Below are 17,800 nucleotides of genomic sequence, written 5' to 3' on the forward strand. Positions count from 1 at the left end.
CAGGTTGTGTGATAGCATTTAGCTTTCTAAAATCCACACAAAAGTACATGGTTGTATACTTTTCATGTACCATTACAATAAGAGATGCCCAGGGGCTTTTTGACTTAGTAACTATTCCCATTTCCAGTGTGCTTTTGTAAGTGTTCAGTGAGACCTGGGGATTTGGCATGAGCTGATACTTAGTCTACCAGCATCACACCACTCTGCTCAAAACACCAGGAATAAATTGTTCAATTCAGTTATTTCAGTGGTGTCAGCATGGTTCATCTTAGGTTGTCGTGTATGTCATGCACTTCCATATATTTCATAAACTGGGAGGTATTTTTAAAATTTTATTTGAAGTACAAACTATTATAATGAGACTGCCTTCAGATTATTTCATGTCTGACTTGAGGGGCAACAGTATATTGCATAAACCAGCACAATATCTTAGAAAAACTTAATTCTGAAAATACAACAGGTCCGTGTTCATTAGCATCTTTTCACTTGTGCGCTGTTATATTTTACAGCAACTGAAGTTTATGCACACTCCCCATCAGTTCCTCCTTCTCAGCAGTCCACCAGCCAAAGAATCCAATTTCAGAGCTGCTAAAAATCTCTATGGAAGTACCTTTGCATTTCAGTAAGTATGAAAAAGAAATTAGTAAAAATAATGCTTGCAGTTCTTATTGTGCTCTTATCATCTGAAAATATGTGTAAAGAAAAACACAGATATTCTAAGAGTTAGAGATTTTCAATTGCAAATACATTGTTTTAGAGAAAATGGTTAATTTCATTCTGGGTGTCTTGAAACACTACTTATTTTCCTTTTTTCCACTTTATTTTTAAGTGGTTCACACATTGAAAACTGGCACTCCATCCTGAGGAATGGTTTAGTTGTTGCTTCCAATACAAGGCTGCAGGTAAATAATAGATACAAGGGTTCTTATCTGACCCATAGATACAAGGTTACATATTAAACATAGGGCACCTTTGGGGAGAGGCAGTTGAGATGGCCATCTTGGTGATCAAAAACTACATGGTGCAATTATATCCTCTCTTCTTTCACACTAATCAGTTGTTCCACTGGTCCTTCTGAAGCATTGATGGTGAAATCCTGGCCGCAGTGAAGTCCATAGCTAAACTCCCATTGACTTCAGCAAGGTTAGAGATTCACACTGAGGCTGTGCACAGCAGCATCTTCAGTGGCAGAGGAAGTACCAGATGCAGGGCTTCTTCCATCTAGGAGGTGTTGTTCAGTACTGCTAAAGAGAGCATCATAAGGACCAAGTCATGGAGGAGAATGAGAGTGAGGTGACTGAATGGGGGAAGCTAACAGGAAAGAGAAAATTAACAGAGGGAAGTTCAGAGATGGGGAAATAAAAGAAAAGGATTCAGTGAATACAGATAAAGAGTGCAAAGAAGAGACAGACAGTACAATAGGGAGGGAGGGAAAAGAGACGTCAGTGGAAAAGAAGGAAGAGAGAAAGTTGGGAAGAATGACAGAACTCCCTACTTAAGCTCTTGGGTGCACCCTAATAAGGACCTGCACAGTTCCTCTGAAGTCACTGAAGTTATTCACATTTATATGCTCTGTCTCTATATTTCTACCAGGTGCTCTTGGAAACCCTGTTTAAAAACATGAATTAGGCAAAAGCATCACTGACTTCTGGAACAAATCTAAACAGTGATCATTTATTTATTTACCTAATTTAAAAATTATACCAACTGTGGCCCTGATACTGCAAACATGTATTATGAATAAAGTCATGCAGACGCATAATTGTTTTCGGGATCAAGGGTTACAGCTCAGATTTAACCTAACATTTTTTTATTGTTTATCATCGTGTTTGATGATAACATGCAGGACATTGATTTGTTCATGGATTGCAGTGTTAAATTTCAACACAAATACATCTATAACTTCAGAATATGGAGAAAAATTTCCTTTATCACCGGTAGATCTAAAACCAGGAAGCACTATTTTACAGCTATAAACTGAGGCAAACTCCTTTATCTGCAGGCAGTTGGAATGGTCTGTGCCATAAAAATGGATTTTGCATGGTCTTTAGGGCATGCAGGAGTATTTTAGCTTGATACAGAAGAGTTTGTGTAATATTTGCTGCAAGTTTTCTTAGGATTTATTTTGTACATAATTTAATATCAGATACTGTATTGGTGGGAGGGCAAATAATTATCCAGATCAGTTTAGATCATGTGCCATGTTGTTTTGCTTTGTAAAACTATCAAATTAATATTAAGCCTTTTTTACATTCTTTTTCAGCTCCATGGTGCAATGTTTGGAATTGGGATCTACCTTAGTCCATTGTCAAGCATATCATTTGGTTACTCAGGTGATATTTATAAATCACTCTAAAGAGGGGAAAATGTAAAGGGATATTTTAATTTGCTGATTTTTCCTGCTTCATTGTTTTAATCATTGTAGTAATTTTGTCTATTTCTATCTTAGGCCAGCATTTGCAAAAACAGGAGCTCCTGTATGCAAAAAATAAGCTCCTAAATTCCCATTTATGGTCTTAAATACATGCCCTGATTTTCAAGGGTGCTGAGCAGCCAGGACCTCCCACTGAAGTAATTGGCAACTGGCATCCATTACTTTGGAAAGGAGCCTAAATGTGGACTTGAGAGTCTGCTTTTACACTTCTGTTTTTAAAGATCTTGGCCACAGCATGCAAATATATTTATATGCAATATGCATACACTATGCATTTCAGTGTGTGTGTGTGCATAGGCATATAGGACCCAATCCAGAAAAAGCACTTAAGTGTCTGCTTAACTTCAATCTGAAGAGTACTCCCATTTAAGTCAATGGGACTACTCATATGCTTAAAGTTAGGTACATGCTAAGGTGCACTGCTGGATTGGAGCCATGTAGGAATAAAGGATAGGATATAGTAGCATAAAGGACCATCTTTTTGTTCTGTGTTTGTACAGCGCCTGGCACAATCGGATCCGAGTCCATGACTAAGGTCCTTGATGCTATTGTAATATAAATAATAGTAAAGGTGTTAAACGTCATGGAGTTAGGAGAGTGGCATGATTTCCATGTGGCAAACGTTATGTAGATCACTCACTTCAAAATAAGATAGCATTTAATATAATAAAAAGTAAGTAAAATATTGAAGATGAAATATTAAATTAAAATCTTTTATGGACTCATTCTAATTCTTTTTCCAGTACCACACCACAAGCAGCAAAGCTCAATTAACTTTAAACTGAAGTCCATCCCTTTTCAGCAAAATGCTTAAGCACATACTTAAACTGAATTCAGTGGAATTTAAGCTCATGTGTAACTGCTGTTACACCTACTTTTAGGTACTTTGGCTATTTTAAAGGCATTGGAACTGTCGTGCAAATGTGTGGCTCTTGGGACTGAGTCAGACTGGTGGTAGCACGTGATGCGAGAGAGAACAAGAATTTTAGGATGCTTTGCAGAGGAATCTGACCCCACTCCAATATCTGCTTTCACTCTCCATGTATATCTTATACTTACAATGCTTTACACACCAGTAAATCTGAAGTAATTTTAATGTCTTTAGGGATGAATAAGAAGCAGCAGAAGGTGTCAGCTAAGGATGAACCTGCTTCGAGCAGTAAAGGCAGTAATGCATTACAGGTACAGTAGTGTATCAAACGGTATATCTGGAAGGCACATTGGGTTTTGTTGCTGGGAAGGAATTAATATTCCTTTCTTGGAAAGTCGAAAATTCTCTTTTATTGTACACAATCAGCAGTATCCAAAGACACTACCAGCGGTTGGGTTATATTTGATCATTACAGTAACAATTTACAGATTATACTGCAGCAAATGTGGATTTCCTTTCATAGGCAGAACTATTTGAAAAGAAAATAGGGAAGAAATACCGATTGAATCTTTAATTCAGTATCACTCCTGGCAAACCTCTGCCTGTGAACTCTGGAGTCTTTACTAAATTAGTGTGCAGTATGGATCTAGAATGGGTAATGCTATAAAATTAGTTTGTAATCCTCTAGAGTTCCACTCATAGCACACTACAGATTTTCTTTGTGATAGTTTCTAAACTCTAAGCTGGTAAATTTCTGCTTAATCAAAGGTAAACTCATAACAATCATTTATAGATGGGTATTGGGCTTACAGATGGCTAAATCCTTAGGAGGAAATTCTACACCCATTTCCCTTGACAAGTATATGCATATCGGCATGGTTCCTCACTACAGGAGGGACATGTTGTGGGGAAGCCATTCAGAGGAATTCTGTAACCTCTGTGAGTCATGTCACCATACTCCATAGCAGCTCAGAGACCAAAGGCGTAAAGTAGCAGGGTTTGGCCAAAGAGACCATGACTACATTTATCCACTCGCCCAGCAGTTCTCAAACTGTGGGTCGGGACCCAAAAGCTGGTCCGGACCCCCTTTGAATGGGGTCGCTAGGGCTGGCTTAGACTTGCTGGGGCCCAGGTCTAAAGCTCGAGCCCCACTGCCCAGGGCTGAAGCCAAAGCCAGAGGGCTTCAGCCATGGGCAGCGGGGCTTAGGTTGAAGACCCTCTGCCTGGGGCTGAAACCCTTGAGCTTTAGCTTTGGCCCCCCTGCCCAGAGCGGTGAGGCTTGGACTTTGCCCCCGCACCACCACCACCCGGAGCAGTGGGGCTCGGTGGGCTCAGGCTTCTGTCCCCCATCCTGGGGTTGTCAAGTAATTTTTGTTGTCGGAAGGGGGTCGCGATGAAATGAAGTTGAGAACTCCTGCACTAGCCAAATTCCCATGTAGAGCAATACATGCTACTATAGCCAATGTGCTATAGAGCCCTTGTACTATTATACTGTTATGTGATGAAAGAGGATTCCACCCCATTGATACCAATGAGGAGAGAGGTGTTATGGCAGATATAGATACTCATACAGCTCATGAACTGGAGTGATGGCTACAGTGGTTCTCTGTGCCCTGCACCCAGCCAGATTGGAGGATTCTGGTCTCCTCATGTAGGTTTCTTGTGAAAACCCCGGGGCAACCGGATTTGACTATCCTTTTACTACTTTTATTAGTTTGTTTCTCATTGATGATGTGATTCTCCACCAATATTATCCAGCCCTCACATTGCTAATGAAGTGGATCCTTTGCTATTGGATAAAGTAGTTTAAATCGCCACTATTGCATTTTTAACCCAGTAATGCAAATGTGTCCAGCGAGACTATGTCAGTGCATAAATTATTTAAAACAATACTCTTGTTACATTTTTACCTGTGTTTCCTTTTACTATTTTAATTAATTTTTCCACATTTTTATCCCTCAGTCACAGAAAAAAGGACAGCAATCCCAATTTTTGCAAAGCCGTAATTTAAAATGCATAGCCTTATGTGAAGGTAAGCTGAAAATCCCTTAAAACCCAATTTCTTTCTCAGCATTGTACCTGTTTGAATTTGTAAAATGCAAATTAATACAAGCTTTAATTGAAGTTAGTTTTTTTTAATAAGTCAACATTGGCAGGTGTGCACATGCCTACATCATTTCTGGGTCTTAAATCTCAATGCAGCCCCATCCCCCCATTTTCCCCACAATACGCATTCCCCAAGCATACCTAGGGCCATTAATAAGGTGGGTTCATCATGTGTAGAAAGTGACTGGTCACCATTCTTTCAGTCTCCCAAATTTTAACCAGATAGCTAGAGTTGGTAAAGACCCTCAGCAAGTCCTATGTTAATGGTTTGAGCATCCAGAAAGAAGATCTCCCTAATCTGGAATTCCCAGCCCAGTTTTGACAGCTCGGGCAAATAATCTTTTCTTCTAGTAACCACTACACATTAATTGATTTCTATTCTCTGCTTGTGCTTAAAAATCCACATAGTTATGTCCAATCTATATGAATATAGTCACTCTCAAAAGACCTGGCCATTTTTGAAAGTGCCTAGCAAATATGTATCTGTTTTGACAGCAGGTAAAGGAAGGTAAGGATTTCATCTCAGCTGTAAAAATATTTTGGCGTTGTTTGAAAGGAGAATAATTTTCAAGATGATACAATTTAAGACAATTTTTAAAGGGACTTTATCTCAGCCTCTAAAATCGCATGTGCAAATTCTACACATATATGAAGCCTTTAAAGGACATTTTTAAAAAATGTAATCCGTTACTTTTACCAATTAGATTCTAATGTCATTCTAAAATTCCTGGGAACAGACCTGATATGAAACTAGAATTTATCTTTACATTTCTAATAATTTAAAAACAAAAATCTAAATATCCCAAACGTACTTTTCCAAGTGTAAATGTTATTCAAAGGATAGAAATGAATGTGCAGAACTATTTCAGTTATCATAGGTCTTGTTTCTCTGACATATTTTAATGTACAATTTGCCAAAATATACTTTTGATCAGCTAAAATCCATCTTGAGGAAGGGAAGAGTAGAGAGAGGGAGTTAGTAAGATATAACAACTCGTGAAAAAGTCAGTCATAAAAGAAAAAAAGTCTAGTGTTTATGAATTGCAAGAGGCAAACATTTGTGTTGACTTAAAATGAAAAAAAGAGGAGATAAGAGTTAAACCTCACACAACAGATTGTAAAACTATGTATACATCCATTTATTTACAATAGTGTTCAAGTGCGTTTATAGGAGATCTTCGGAACAAAATGGTTTGTATTCAAAAATGGCCTCTACCCAGAAAACCTTATTTCTGATCATTATCTTCATGGTTAAAAAAAAAAAAAAATCAGTGATTTAATATGTAGCTGTTTCCTAGAGAAGTGGTACCTAATTCTCCTGATTCATAATTTCCTCTATATGTGTGTCAGTGATTGGGACATGGGTGATTGTGCCTAGTGGTTAGAGCACAAGCCAATTCCAGTGGTTAAAGCAGAAGTCAGAGGCCAGAGCAAAGGTCAGAGACAAAGCCAGAAGTCAGAGCTGATGGTCAGGACCAGGTTACCTGGAGCGAAGCCAGGCAGGAGTAGGGCTAGGTCCAAGGCAGGAGCTATCACAGTCATGGGCAAATGCTTTGAGCAGCCACTGAATTGCTGTTTCTGGGCTTAAGAACTGACCTGTTACCATTCCAGTCTATCAGGTGGTGTATCCAAGCCAGTCAGGTAACCTACTACAGATCAGCTGTGCTCATTAAGTTGCCCTGAGATTGGCTCTGCTGCAGGCCCTGATTCCTGACACTGCCAGGGTGGGGTGGGGGAGCAGGGTTCTAGCAGCATTTGAAGAAGCATAATCCTAAATAATCAATGACTCATTTCACTGCTTTTTCTTTCATATTTTACTTTTCACCCATTCATCATCAAACATAAATTTTCTTTGTGCCAAAGTTTGATTAATTGGCCCACAGTACCCTATACCACTGGTTTATACCACTGGTTGTTAGCGAGAATTAAGCTGATGTCCTAACTCCTAGGGTCAGCCAACTCCAAGGTTCTAGACCATGCAACAGACATTCCCACAATGCTATTTAAAATGTGTGGAAGCACAGATATTTTTAAATGATGTTTTCCGGAGATATTTTCACTGTTCAGTGTTTGTTCTCTCCTTATAGTGATAACCTCACCTGATCTGCACAAACATGGGGAGATATGGGTAGTTCCCAACACTGATCATGTGTGTACGAGATTCTTCTTTGTGTAAGTACAATACTTCCTTTTAGCTTTAAAATTCTACTTTTATATTTCCTAAACCTTTTTGCTGTGTTTTCTTCAGTTTTTTTGCAACAACTTTAAGAGACCAAAAATAAAGTCTTCCTAACAATTTTTCAAGAATTTATTTTTTAAGGAAGTATATGCTAGATCAATTACAATAGATTATTTTACTTATACCTTTTGTTATAATAAGCAAAAAAAAAGAACAATGGGTGAAGGGCTATAGGCTGTTCCCTCTCTATATGAATATGTGACACTATAGTAAGTGCATCGCTGTATTGTTCTGAAACCAAAAAATAACCCTCCTAGAGTGTACATCTGAAAAGCCAAGGAAGTCAAAATTAGGGATAAAAATATGTGACATATCTTTAAGTTGTACTCTAGTTATAAAATGTTCTTCTTCGAGTGATTGCTCATATGTATTCCACAATAGGTTTGCGTGCTCGCCACATGCACCGGTGCCGGAAGTTTTTCCCTAGCAGTACCCGTAGGGGAGCGCCCCTAGCGACCTCTAGAGTGGCGCCTCCATGGCGCAATATAAGGGATGCTGCACGCTCCCCCCATCCTCAGTTCCTTCTTGCCGCCAATGAAGGTGCTTCGGAACTGCCCTGCTCCAGCTTGGCTGCAGCTCTCCTCCAGAAGTCTTGTTCGTTCAGTGTAGTAGTACCTGTAGTTTAGTTTAGTTTAGTTCACCCGGGCCAGGGCATGCTGATGCCCTGGGTTTTAAGTCGTGCGACATTTGTAGGTGACCAGTGGCAGTGAGTGATCCGCACGCGGACTGTTTACGCTGTTTGGGTGAAACCCATCTCAGTGATCGCTGCAAGATTTGCAAGTCGTTCAAGCCTTGGACCAAGAGAGAAAGAGACATTTGGCTCTAGCCATCCTGATGGAGTCGGCGTTGACGCTGACTCCAGCACGCCGCTCCAAGTCCGCACCGGGTACCATGGTATCGGTGCGCGGCGACCCCCCGGCACCATCTACAGTCGGCACTGCCCCCTGTCCACTGGGCATGCCAAGAACGCTAAGAAGAGGCCTTCTCCGCCGCGGCACCGGAGCAAAACTGGGGGAGAGGCTAGACCCATGTTGGTCAGTCCTCAGTCCCCATCGGCCTCTAGGCCGCCGACTCAGGTCGAGCGCAGTAGCCCAGCCCATTCGGAGTAGGCTTCCCGGATGCCCTCCACACTGGGGGCCCTGCAAGCGGCCCGGGATGTTATGTCCATGCCGGTACCATGGGCACCACCAATGTTGGCTCCGCGGACCAGAGGCAAGCCGCTGCTGGGATCTCCGCAGTCGGCCCCAACTTGGTACTGGTTGCGGTTGAGGGAATGTTCCCGACGCCGTTCGCCGCTCAACGACCGTCCTGTGCGTAGTCCACGCAGGTCACTGTCAACCCCTACCACGTTGTCTGGCAGGGTTCCGACTGACAGAGACTCCAGGCACCGCTCAGCCTCGAGGAGCGGACACCGGTGGGACCAAAGCAGACAACGCCGAAGGTCCTCGTCTCCGAGGGGCTATTATAGCCAGTCATGACACGAACGTCGACACTGTTCCCATTCGTCGTCTCGCTCCAGGATCCCACCACGGCACCATTCCCACAACCCTGGGCATGGATCGCTGTTGCCTCGCCATCACGGATCCGCCCACCGGAGCCGATTGCAGAGCAGCTGCTACCGGCGGTACTGTTCCTCCACAGGATCACAGTCTCGAGGTCGGCACCACTCCCGGTGCCACTGCTCTTCCCGGTCCAGTGACAGCGGCAGGTCAAACATCAGCCCAGCCTCCCTTCATAGTCATCAATGAATGGAACAGGCCAGCCTGGCCAAACAGCCTGCTCCTCTGGTGCCACAGCAGGTGCAGTGGCACCAGACCCCATGGCCGGCACAATGGTACCAATGGGCACCATGGCCCCCGACGCAGCCCCTGGTGTGGGCTTGCTCGGTGGCCGGAGCCTCAGAATGGCCATCGACCTCCCTCTCCCAGCGTCCAAGACGGAGTTGGTGAGACGTGCATCTTCGGCGCTGTGCCCGGAGAGCAACCAAGTGGTGGATCCTCCAGTGCCGGTGGACACGCAAAGTACCACGCCCGTCTCCTCACCCTCCCCTGATGAGGCGACTATGGTCCCTCCGTCCCGCAGGAGGACTCTAAAGCCCACCAGGAACTATTGGAAAGGGTGGCATCAAACCTCAACCTTCAGGCAGAGGAGGTGGAGGAGCCCTCGGACTCCCTCTTTAACGTCCTGTCCGCCTTGATACCAGGCTGAGTGACCCTGCCACTCCACAAAGGGGTAGCAAAAATTTCAAATGCCTTGTGGCAAACCCCGGCCTCCTTGCCCCCCATCTCAAAGAGAGCAGAACGCAAGTATTTTGTGCCTACCAAAAGACATTAATACCTATACACCCACCCTTCCCCTAACTCCCTGGTGGTCGAGTTGGTCAACCACAGGGAGCGGCAGGGCCAAGCAACCCCTACTCCGAAAAATAAAGACTCAAGGAGGCTGGATTCATTTGGGAGAAAAATGTATTCGTCCTCGAGCTTCCAGTTACAAGTGGCGAACCATCAGGCTCTCCTGGGCCGGTATGAGTTCAATCTGTGGGGCTCTCTGCCCAAATTCAAGGACTCCCTCCAGGAGCGTGACAGGAAGGAGTTCAAAGCTCTGGTGGAGGAGGGTACAGTGGCTGCCAGGGCAACCCTGCAGGCAGTATCGGATGCAGTGGTCACGGCTGCATGGTCCATGGCCTCCGCAGTGTCCATGAGGAGGGCGTCATGGCGCCTGCTGTCTGGGCTGTCCAGTGAGGCGCAGAACTCCTTGCAGGACCTCCCGTTTTCAGCAAGGCTCTGTTTGCAGAACAGACGGACATAAAACTGCATTGCCTGAAAGACTCCCGCACTATGCTCAAGACTCTTGGCCTCTGTGTTCCAGCTCCGGCTAGACCTAAGTTTAGGCCGCAGCAGGCTCCAACCAGGCCACGCACTCTAAATACGAGCCCCCTTATAAAAAGTCGCGGGACTATAAGAAACGCCTGCAGAGACAGTCCCAGTCCCCCAGCCTGAGTCCTCCAAGGGCAAACAAGCAGGGAAACGACAGTTTTGACAGGACGCCCGGGGGCGACCTACCAGTTCACATCAGGGACCCACCCACAATAAAGCTTCCCTTCTCCAACCGGTTGTGTGCTTTTCTTCTGGAGTGGTCGTGGCTGACCTTGGACCGATGAGTCCTCAGCACCATCTCCCAGGGCTACACCCTCCAGTTTACTTCTACCCCGCCCAACCACCCTCCGTCCCCGTCCCTCTTGGGGGACCCCTCTCACGAAGCTGTGCTTGAGCAGGAGGTGGGACGGCTCCTTGGCCTAGGAGTGGTGGAAATGGGGCCAGCGGAGTTCAGACACAAGGGGTACTACTCCCACTATTTCCTTATCCTGAAGGCTAAAGGGGGGCTCAGACCCATCCTGGACCTGCGAGGCCTGAACCAGTACATGGTGAAGCTCAAGTTCCACATGGTCTCCCCGGCCTCCATTATTCCATCCCTGGATCCTGGGGAGGGTATTACTGCCCTCGATCTGCAGGATGACTACTTCTACATCCATATATTCGAGGGGCATAGACGCTTCCTCTGTTTTACGGTTGGACAGGAACACAACCAATTTACGGTCCTCCCGTTTGGCCTGTCCACTCCCCCCAGGGTATTCACAAAGTTTATGTCTGTGGTGGTGGCCTACCTCAGGCACCGGGGGGTCCAGATCTTCCCCTATCTGGATAACTTGCTGGTCAAGGGCAGCTCCCGGTCGCAGGTGCGGGATCACGTGGCACTCCTTCTGTCCACGTGCGCCACTCTGGGCCTGTTGGTGAGCAACCCCAAGTCCACATTAGTTCCGGTACAGCAGAGTTTATCGGGGCAGTCCTGGATGCTACGTCGGCCAGGGCATCCCTCCCACTGGACAGGTTCGAGACCCTGAAAGGGCTCATTGACACAGTCACAAGGTTTCCCATGACAACAGCCAGAGCGTGTCTCCAGCTCTTGGGTCACATGTCGGCGTGCACATATGTGGTTGGCCACGCCAGACTCAGGATGAGGTCCTTCCAGCTCTGGTTGGCCTCAGTGTTCTCCCAGGCCAGAGACAGGATGGACAAGGTCCTCACTGTGCCCGAGCCGGTGATCGCCTCCCTACAATGGTGGTCCTCCCCAGGGAACATGCTTCGTGGGGTCCCGTTCAGAGGCAGGCCTCTGTCGATGGAACTGGTGTCCGATGTGTCGGACCTGGGGTGGGGAGCCCCTGTGGGAGACATTCAGACCCAAGGTCTGTGGTCGGCACAGGACCTGGGCTCTCCACATAAACGTCAAGGAGCTCAAGGTGGTCTGGCTGGCATGCGTGGCCTTCCGCTCGCACCTGGAGGGCAGGGTGGCCAGGGTTCTCACGAACAACACAACCTCGATGTTTTACATCAACAGGCAAGGCAGGGCCCAATCCTCTGCCCTCTTCCCGTAAGCCCTCAAGCTGTGGGATTTCTGTATAGCCCATGACATTTGCCTACAGGCCTACCACCTATCGTGCGCCTGTAACTTGTGGGCGGATCACTTGAGCCAGGACTTCTCTTCTCAGCACGAGTGGTCTCTTCACCCAGAGGGGGTGCACAGACTTTTCCAAGAGTGGGGAACTCCCCAGGTGGACCAGTTTGTGACTCGGCAGAACTGGCGCTGTCCCGGGGTCTGCTCCGGGGGGCTGGGACTGGGCGCTATCTCTGATGCCTTCCTCCTATCCTGGTGAGGCCAGTTTCTCTATGCCTCCCTCCACCCCGTTCCTGCTGGTCTGCAAGGTCCTGTAAAATATAAAGACGGACAGGACAGCATAGGTACGGGACCCTCAAGAGCCTGGCAGTTGCCCCACCTGTTGCTGTCCTGCCCAGACCTGCTGTCCCAGGAACAGGGCCGCCTCCTCCCCAACCTAGCAGCACTCTACCTCATGGCATGGCTGCTCAATGGTTAGGCAGGGAGGAAAGGACGTGCTCGGAAGGGGTTCAGTGAGTCCTCTTGGAAAGCAGGCGACCCTCCACGTGTCGAGCCTACTTGGCAAAGTGGTCTCGGTTCTCCTGATGGGCAGCTGAGTGGGGCATTTCCCCCATGGCTGCCCCGATCCACCTCACTTTAGACCATCTCCTTCACCTTAGGGCTCAAGGCCTGGTGCCTTCGTCCATGAAGGTGCACTTGGTACCCATATCAGCCTTCCACCCGCCGGGGCAGAGGCATACGGTATTCTCCCATGCTATGACTGGCCGATTCCTTAAGGGATTGGATCATCTCTTCCTGTACATTAGACCCCCGGTCTCTCAGTGGGACCTGAACTTGGTGCTGACTCAGTTGATGGGTCCCCCCTTTGAACCGCTAGCTACATGCTCCTGGTTGCACCTCTCGTGGAAGGTAGCCTTCCTGGTGGCGATCACGTCAGCTAGACGGGTCTCAGAACTCAGGGCCCTGTACATAGTGTTCCATTACAATAAGGTCCAGCTCCGCCCACATCCTTCATTCCTCCCAAAGATGGTCTCCACCTACCACATGGGTCAGGACTTTTTCCTGCCAGTCCTCTGCCCCAAGCCCCATGCATCCAGTGAGGAGCGCCGCCTCCACACGCTGGATGTGAGACGGGCTCTGGCCTTTTACCTGGAACGAACTAAGCCATTCAGGAAGTCTTCGCAGCTGTTCATCTTCTCGGCTGAATGCATGAGGGTTTGGCCGATCTCCACTCAGTGGCTCTCCAACTGGATCACCTCGTACATCCATACCAGTTATGGCCTGGCGGCAGTCGCTCCGCTGTCAATTGTAATGGCACACTCGGCTAGGGCGTAGGCCTTGTCTGCTGCCTTTTTAGCCCATGTCCCCATTCAGGACATCTGCAGGGCTGCCACATGGTCTTCAGTTCACATGTTCACATCACACTATGCGATCGTCTCCCACACCAGGGAAGACGCCAGGTTCGGCAGGGCTGTGCTTCGTCCCAAGAGTTTGTGAACTCCTACCCACCTCTAACAGATATAGCTTGGAATCACCTATTGTGGAATACACGTGAGCAATCACTTGAAGAAGAAAAGACAGTTACCTTTTCCGTAACTGGTATTCTTCGAGATGTGTTGCTCATGTCCATTCCACATCCCGTCCTTCTTTCCCTCTGTTGGAGCTGTCTGGCAAGAAGGAACTGAGGGTGGGGGGAGCGCGCAGTGCCCCTTATACCGCGCCATGGAGGCGCCACTCTAGGAGTCAGTAGGGGCACACCCCTACGGGTACTGCTAGGGGAAAAACTTCCAGCACTGGTGCACGTGGCGAGCACGCACACCTATTGTGGAATAGACATGAGCAACACATCTCAAAGAACACCAGTTATGGGAAAGGTAACTGTCTTTGTCCTTTTATCACATTTGATTCATTAACAGACCACTATATATCGACACCCAGAGCTTCCTTGATTTCAAATTTGCAGTAAATGAGGTCTTGTCTTCACTGGGGATTTGCCCTGATTGGTGGCCACTCACTGGTATTTGTGTACCAATGTAAACACCTAGTATAGACAAAGTAAACTGTTTTACACCAGTTCCTGTTATGCCTGTTCTAAGCAGGAGTAAGCTGCACTGGTTTACTGTATCTGCAGTTGAAACTTGCACAGGTACAGATCCCTACTGGTATGTCTACACAGTAGGTAAACACCCGTGTCTGGCCCAGGTCAGCTGACTTGGGCTTTCAGGGCTTAGCCTGCAGGGCTATATAATTGCCATGTAGACATTTGGGCTTGACCTGGAGCCCAAACTCTGGGACCTCATGAGGTGGGGAAGGTCCAAGGGCCTAGGTTTCAGCCTGAGCCCAAACGTCTACACAGCAGTTTTTAGTCCCCCAGCCTGAGCCCCATGAGTGTCAGCTGACCCGGGCCAGCCACAGCCATGCTGCGGGTCTTTTATTTCAGTGTAGACATACCCTAAGTGACTGACCAAAAGTAACTGATACCAGAACAAATCCCCAGTTTAGACAAAGGATCAGTTACTGCAGATGGCGAGTGCAGTAACTGACACATGCTTTCATAACACTCCGCTCCAGGAGGTTCCCAAGAGACAGTGACGGTAATGAAAGGAAGCTCTTTGCATATGAGCTCCCGTAGCTGGTGAGCTGCCAACGGCTTTCAGTGAGCCAGTGGTAGGCAGTAGTGCAGCCCCAGCAGGTCCTGCTGGACTTCAGTTTTGCTGGTTGGAACTCTAGGCCTCTTCTGTGAAAGGGCATATCCTGCCATCAAACAGCTTCACACTCCTGGAGTTTACACTCGCCACATAATATTCATGGCTTAGTGTTTAAATAAGGAGCATTGTAAAGTATATAACCAATGTCATTGCATGGTGAATAAAGAGTGGATTACAATTTTATTTTTTGTCTGTACTTTTTTAGTTATGAAGATGGCCAAGTGGGTGATACAAGTATAAATACACAAGAAACAGGCATTCACAAAGAGATTCTTCGAGTCATCGGTAATCAAACTGCTACTGGGTAAAAGGACCACTCCTATTTAATTGATGTGATTTGGAAGCCTTCCTCAGTCTCAAAGCTGGATTTTGAACTGAAGAAGATGCGAAAAACTAATTTATTATTATTATTATTACTACTACTACTACTACTACTAAACAAATTAACCCTTTGAATACTTCCTTTTTTCTTACTTAGTATTTCTTATCTCATTGAAATACCTGAAATGGTATGAGTTAGCAATTATAGGGGTACAAAGTCCATTAATATACTACAACTAATAGCAATTAAAGAGACATTTGGGTTGCTCACAATAAACAATTTAAAAAGGAGTTTTGTGCTGATATTTTTATATTAAACTCTTTAATTGGACCATTTTAGTACTGTATACTGGTATTTTAAATTTAGAATGACTGAAATATAAGCAAGAGAGAAGATTTTATAGCGGAGAACCTGCATTATACAGGACACTTTGCAATAAGAATATTCACATATTTTAATACACCGTAAAAATGGTTTCTGGAACATGTCAAATTAAAGAGGGTGGTTACTTACAATATCATAGATTCATTTTACTGTATGCAAATGCAGCTAGAATTTAGAGTAAAAAAAGTTAAAAGAAGAAAACATTTTTGCAGTATTCAGTTATTGCCAAGAGAAATATAACTACGCTGATGGTGTGTGACTAATTTTCTTCATTCTCTCAAAAGAAACGATATCATCCAGTAAACAGTTCAGTTACATTATTTAAAAGGTGCAAGCCAAGTGAGCTGACCAGAGTTCCAGGGGCTGAGAAGTGAATTTGTAGTGAAGCCATTTGTAAACCACTTTTTACAATGACCTATCACCTCAGTTCAGCAAGATACTTAGGTGTTTTCAGTGGCATTGCTCTTGTGATTAAAGTTAGACATGTGCTTAAGTACCTGGCTGAATCAAGACCTATATGTATTTCAGTTGCGTGTCCACTTAGGAAGAAATAGCAATACCTTTCATATTACAAACATGTCAGAATTACTCTTGAGTTCCCTTTGGTGAAATACTGTTAATTCATCCCTAAGGAAACAAAGCAAATCCATTAAAAATTTATGATTAGGAATTACAAGTATTAATAATAAAATGGTTGCCACAGTATGAGCATGTTGGCAGCACACTTAGGGGCCAGGGACCAATCCTAAAAGGTGCTAAGCACCTCCTAGGAAGTGCTAATTGCCCTCAGCTCTCACTGAAGTCATCTTGCAGGATCATGCCCTTCTCTTTTGACAACATTTCAAATCCCCTCTCTGTACATCTCCACTTACTCCCTTGCAGCCTTGAAAAGGGAGAAGATAGACACAAAAATTACCATAAAGACCACACCTTGAGCCCTCCAGAAGTGGCCTGTTCTGTTATTAACATGATGGTTATTAGGAAGACTCCAGTGTGTGCTTGTTTTTTTAAACAGAGCATAAGTCATCTAGATAATTGCATAGTGTACAGAGATATTAGGGGTTAGAGATTTATTGTTGAAAGTCTTTTGTTATTCCAAGTTACTCTGCTTCTTGCCTCGTCACTCCTGTTTCCCTGTATCACAAAATAATCCTCACTCAAAAGGATAAAACTGAAGTTCTCCAGAATAAAAGTAGAGTTCTCTAAAGGGCCTCTTTGGAACCAGGCCATCTCTGGAGACACCACTAATAACCAGTGGCACTGCAGCGCAGTTTAACATCTTGCACCAAGGATGATTCCTGGACTTGATCCATCTACATGGAGCAGTTAGGTAGTGTGAAGGGTCGGACTGCACAAATGCAAGGTAACTCAGAATTGAGGCTGGACATCTGGACTGACCATCCTTCCTTAGTTCCTCTTGCTATATATACACGTATGGCTGAACTGGGAGGAGGCTGAGCTGAAGTGTGTGATGAAACATAGAACATGTGATGAAATGCTGTACCTAGAAAAACTATGGGGAAGTAAGGCGTGGGCTGTGCAGCAGGGAACAAGTCCACAGAGGAGTCCTGCAGTGGCTAAGTGGAATGATGGCCCACCATTTCAGGGGGCCTCCTCAAATATGGGATGTGCAACAAGTAGGTGGGGCCAAGAGGGGGTTGGAGCCACCCTAAGTGACATACTTCTCCCTCCCCGCAGTTACAGCAAATTCACAGCCTAAATCCTGCTCTGGGGAGACTGAGTATAACTAGGGCAATGAGCCAATTTCAGTGTGCATACTGGACCTCCTGTGCCAGCCACATAAGGAGTACCCATAGATGCTACAACTTTTGGGGGGAAGAGGGAACATTTCTCCATCTTTCAGGCAGGATGGAACAAAAGTGTCTTTTCCTCACTCCTTTCCCCAAATCTCCCAAACCCCCAACTACAGCTTTAAGCCTATGACCAAGTAAAAGCAAAGGAGGTAAAGGGGCGGTAGTTCTAATCACAGCACTGTTTCCCGCAGGCCCCACGTCCCAGTGATGGAAAGGCATAACAAGTGGAGTTCCGAGGGGTCTGTTTTGGGACCGGCTCTGTTCAATATCTTCATTAACGACTTAGATATTGGCATAAAAAGTACGCTTATTAAGTTTGCGGATGATACCAAACTGGGAGGGATTACAACTGCTTTGGAGGACAGGGTCATAATTCAAAATGATCTGGACAAATTGGAGAAATGGTCTGAGGTAAACAGGATGAAGTTTAACAAAGACAAATGCAAAGTGCTCCACTTAGGAAGGAAAAA

The 17,800-nt window shown here is 45.6% G+C and overlaps 1 protein-coding gene across 2 annotated transcripts in view; it reads left to right on the forward strand.

Moving 5' to 3' along the window:
- Positions 1-17,597, forward strand: part of PARP8 (poly(ADP-ribose) polymerase family member 8) — a 170,408-nt gene extending 152,811 nt beyond the window's left edge. Inside the window, exons 20-26 of one of the 2 annotated variants that reach the window (XM_034774630.1) lie at positions 510-622; positions 830-902; positions 2,264-2,333; positions 3,540-3,616; positions 5,268-5,337; positions 7,499-7,583; positions 15,016-17,597. In XM_034774630.1, the coding sequence (XP_034630521.1) occupies positions 510-622; positions 830-902; positions 2,264-2,333; positions 3,540-3,616; positions 5,268-5,337; positions 7,499-7,583; positions 15,016-15,118 (591 nt within the window). In that variant the 3' untranslated portion in view covers positions 15,119-17,597. The remainder of the gene's footprint in view (positions 1-509; positions 623-829; positions 903-2,263; positions 2,334-3,539; positions 3,617-5,267; positions 5,338-7,498; positions 7,584-15,015) is intronic. The other variant, XM_034774631.1, reaches the window with a different exon arrangement.
- Positions 17,598-17,800: the final 203 nt, after the last annotated feature.

This window comes from Trachemys scripta, chromosome 6 (genome assembly GCF_013100865.1).
Source record: "Trachemys scripta elegans isolate TJP31775 chromosome 6, CAS_Tse_1.0, whole genome shotgun sequence".
NCBI classification, from domain to species: Eukaryota; Metazoa; Chordata; order Testudines; family Emydidae; genus Trachemys; species Trachemys scripta.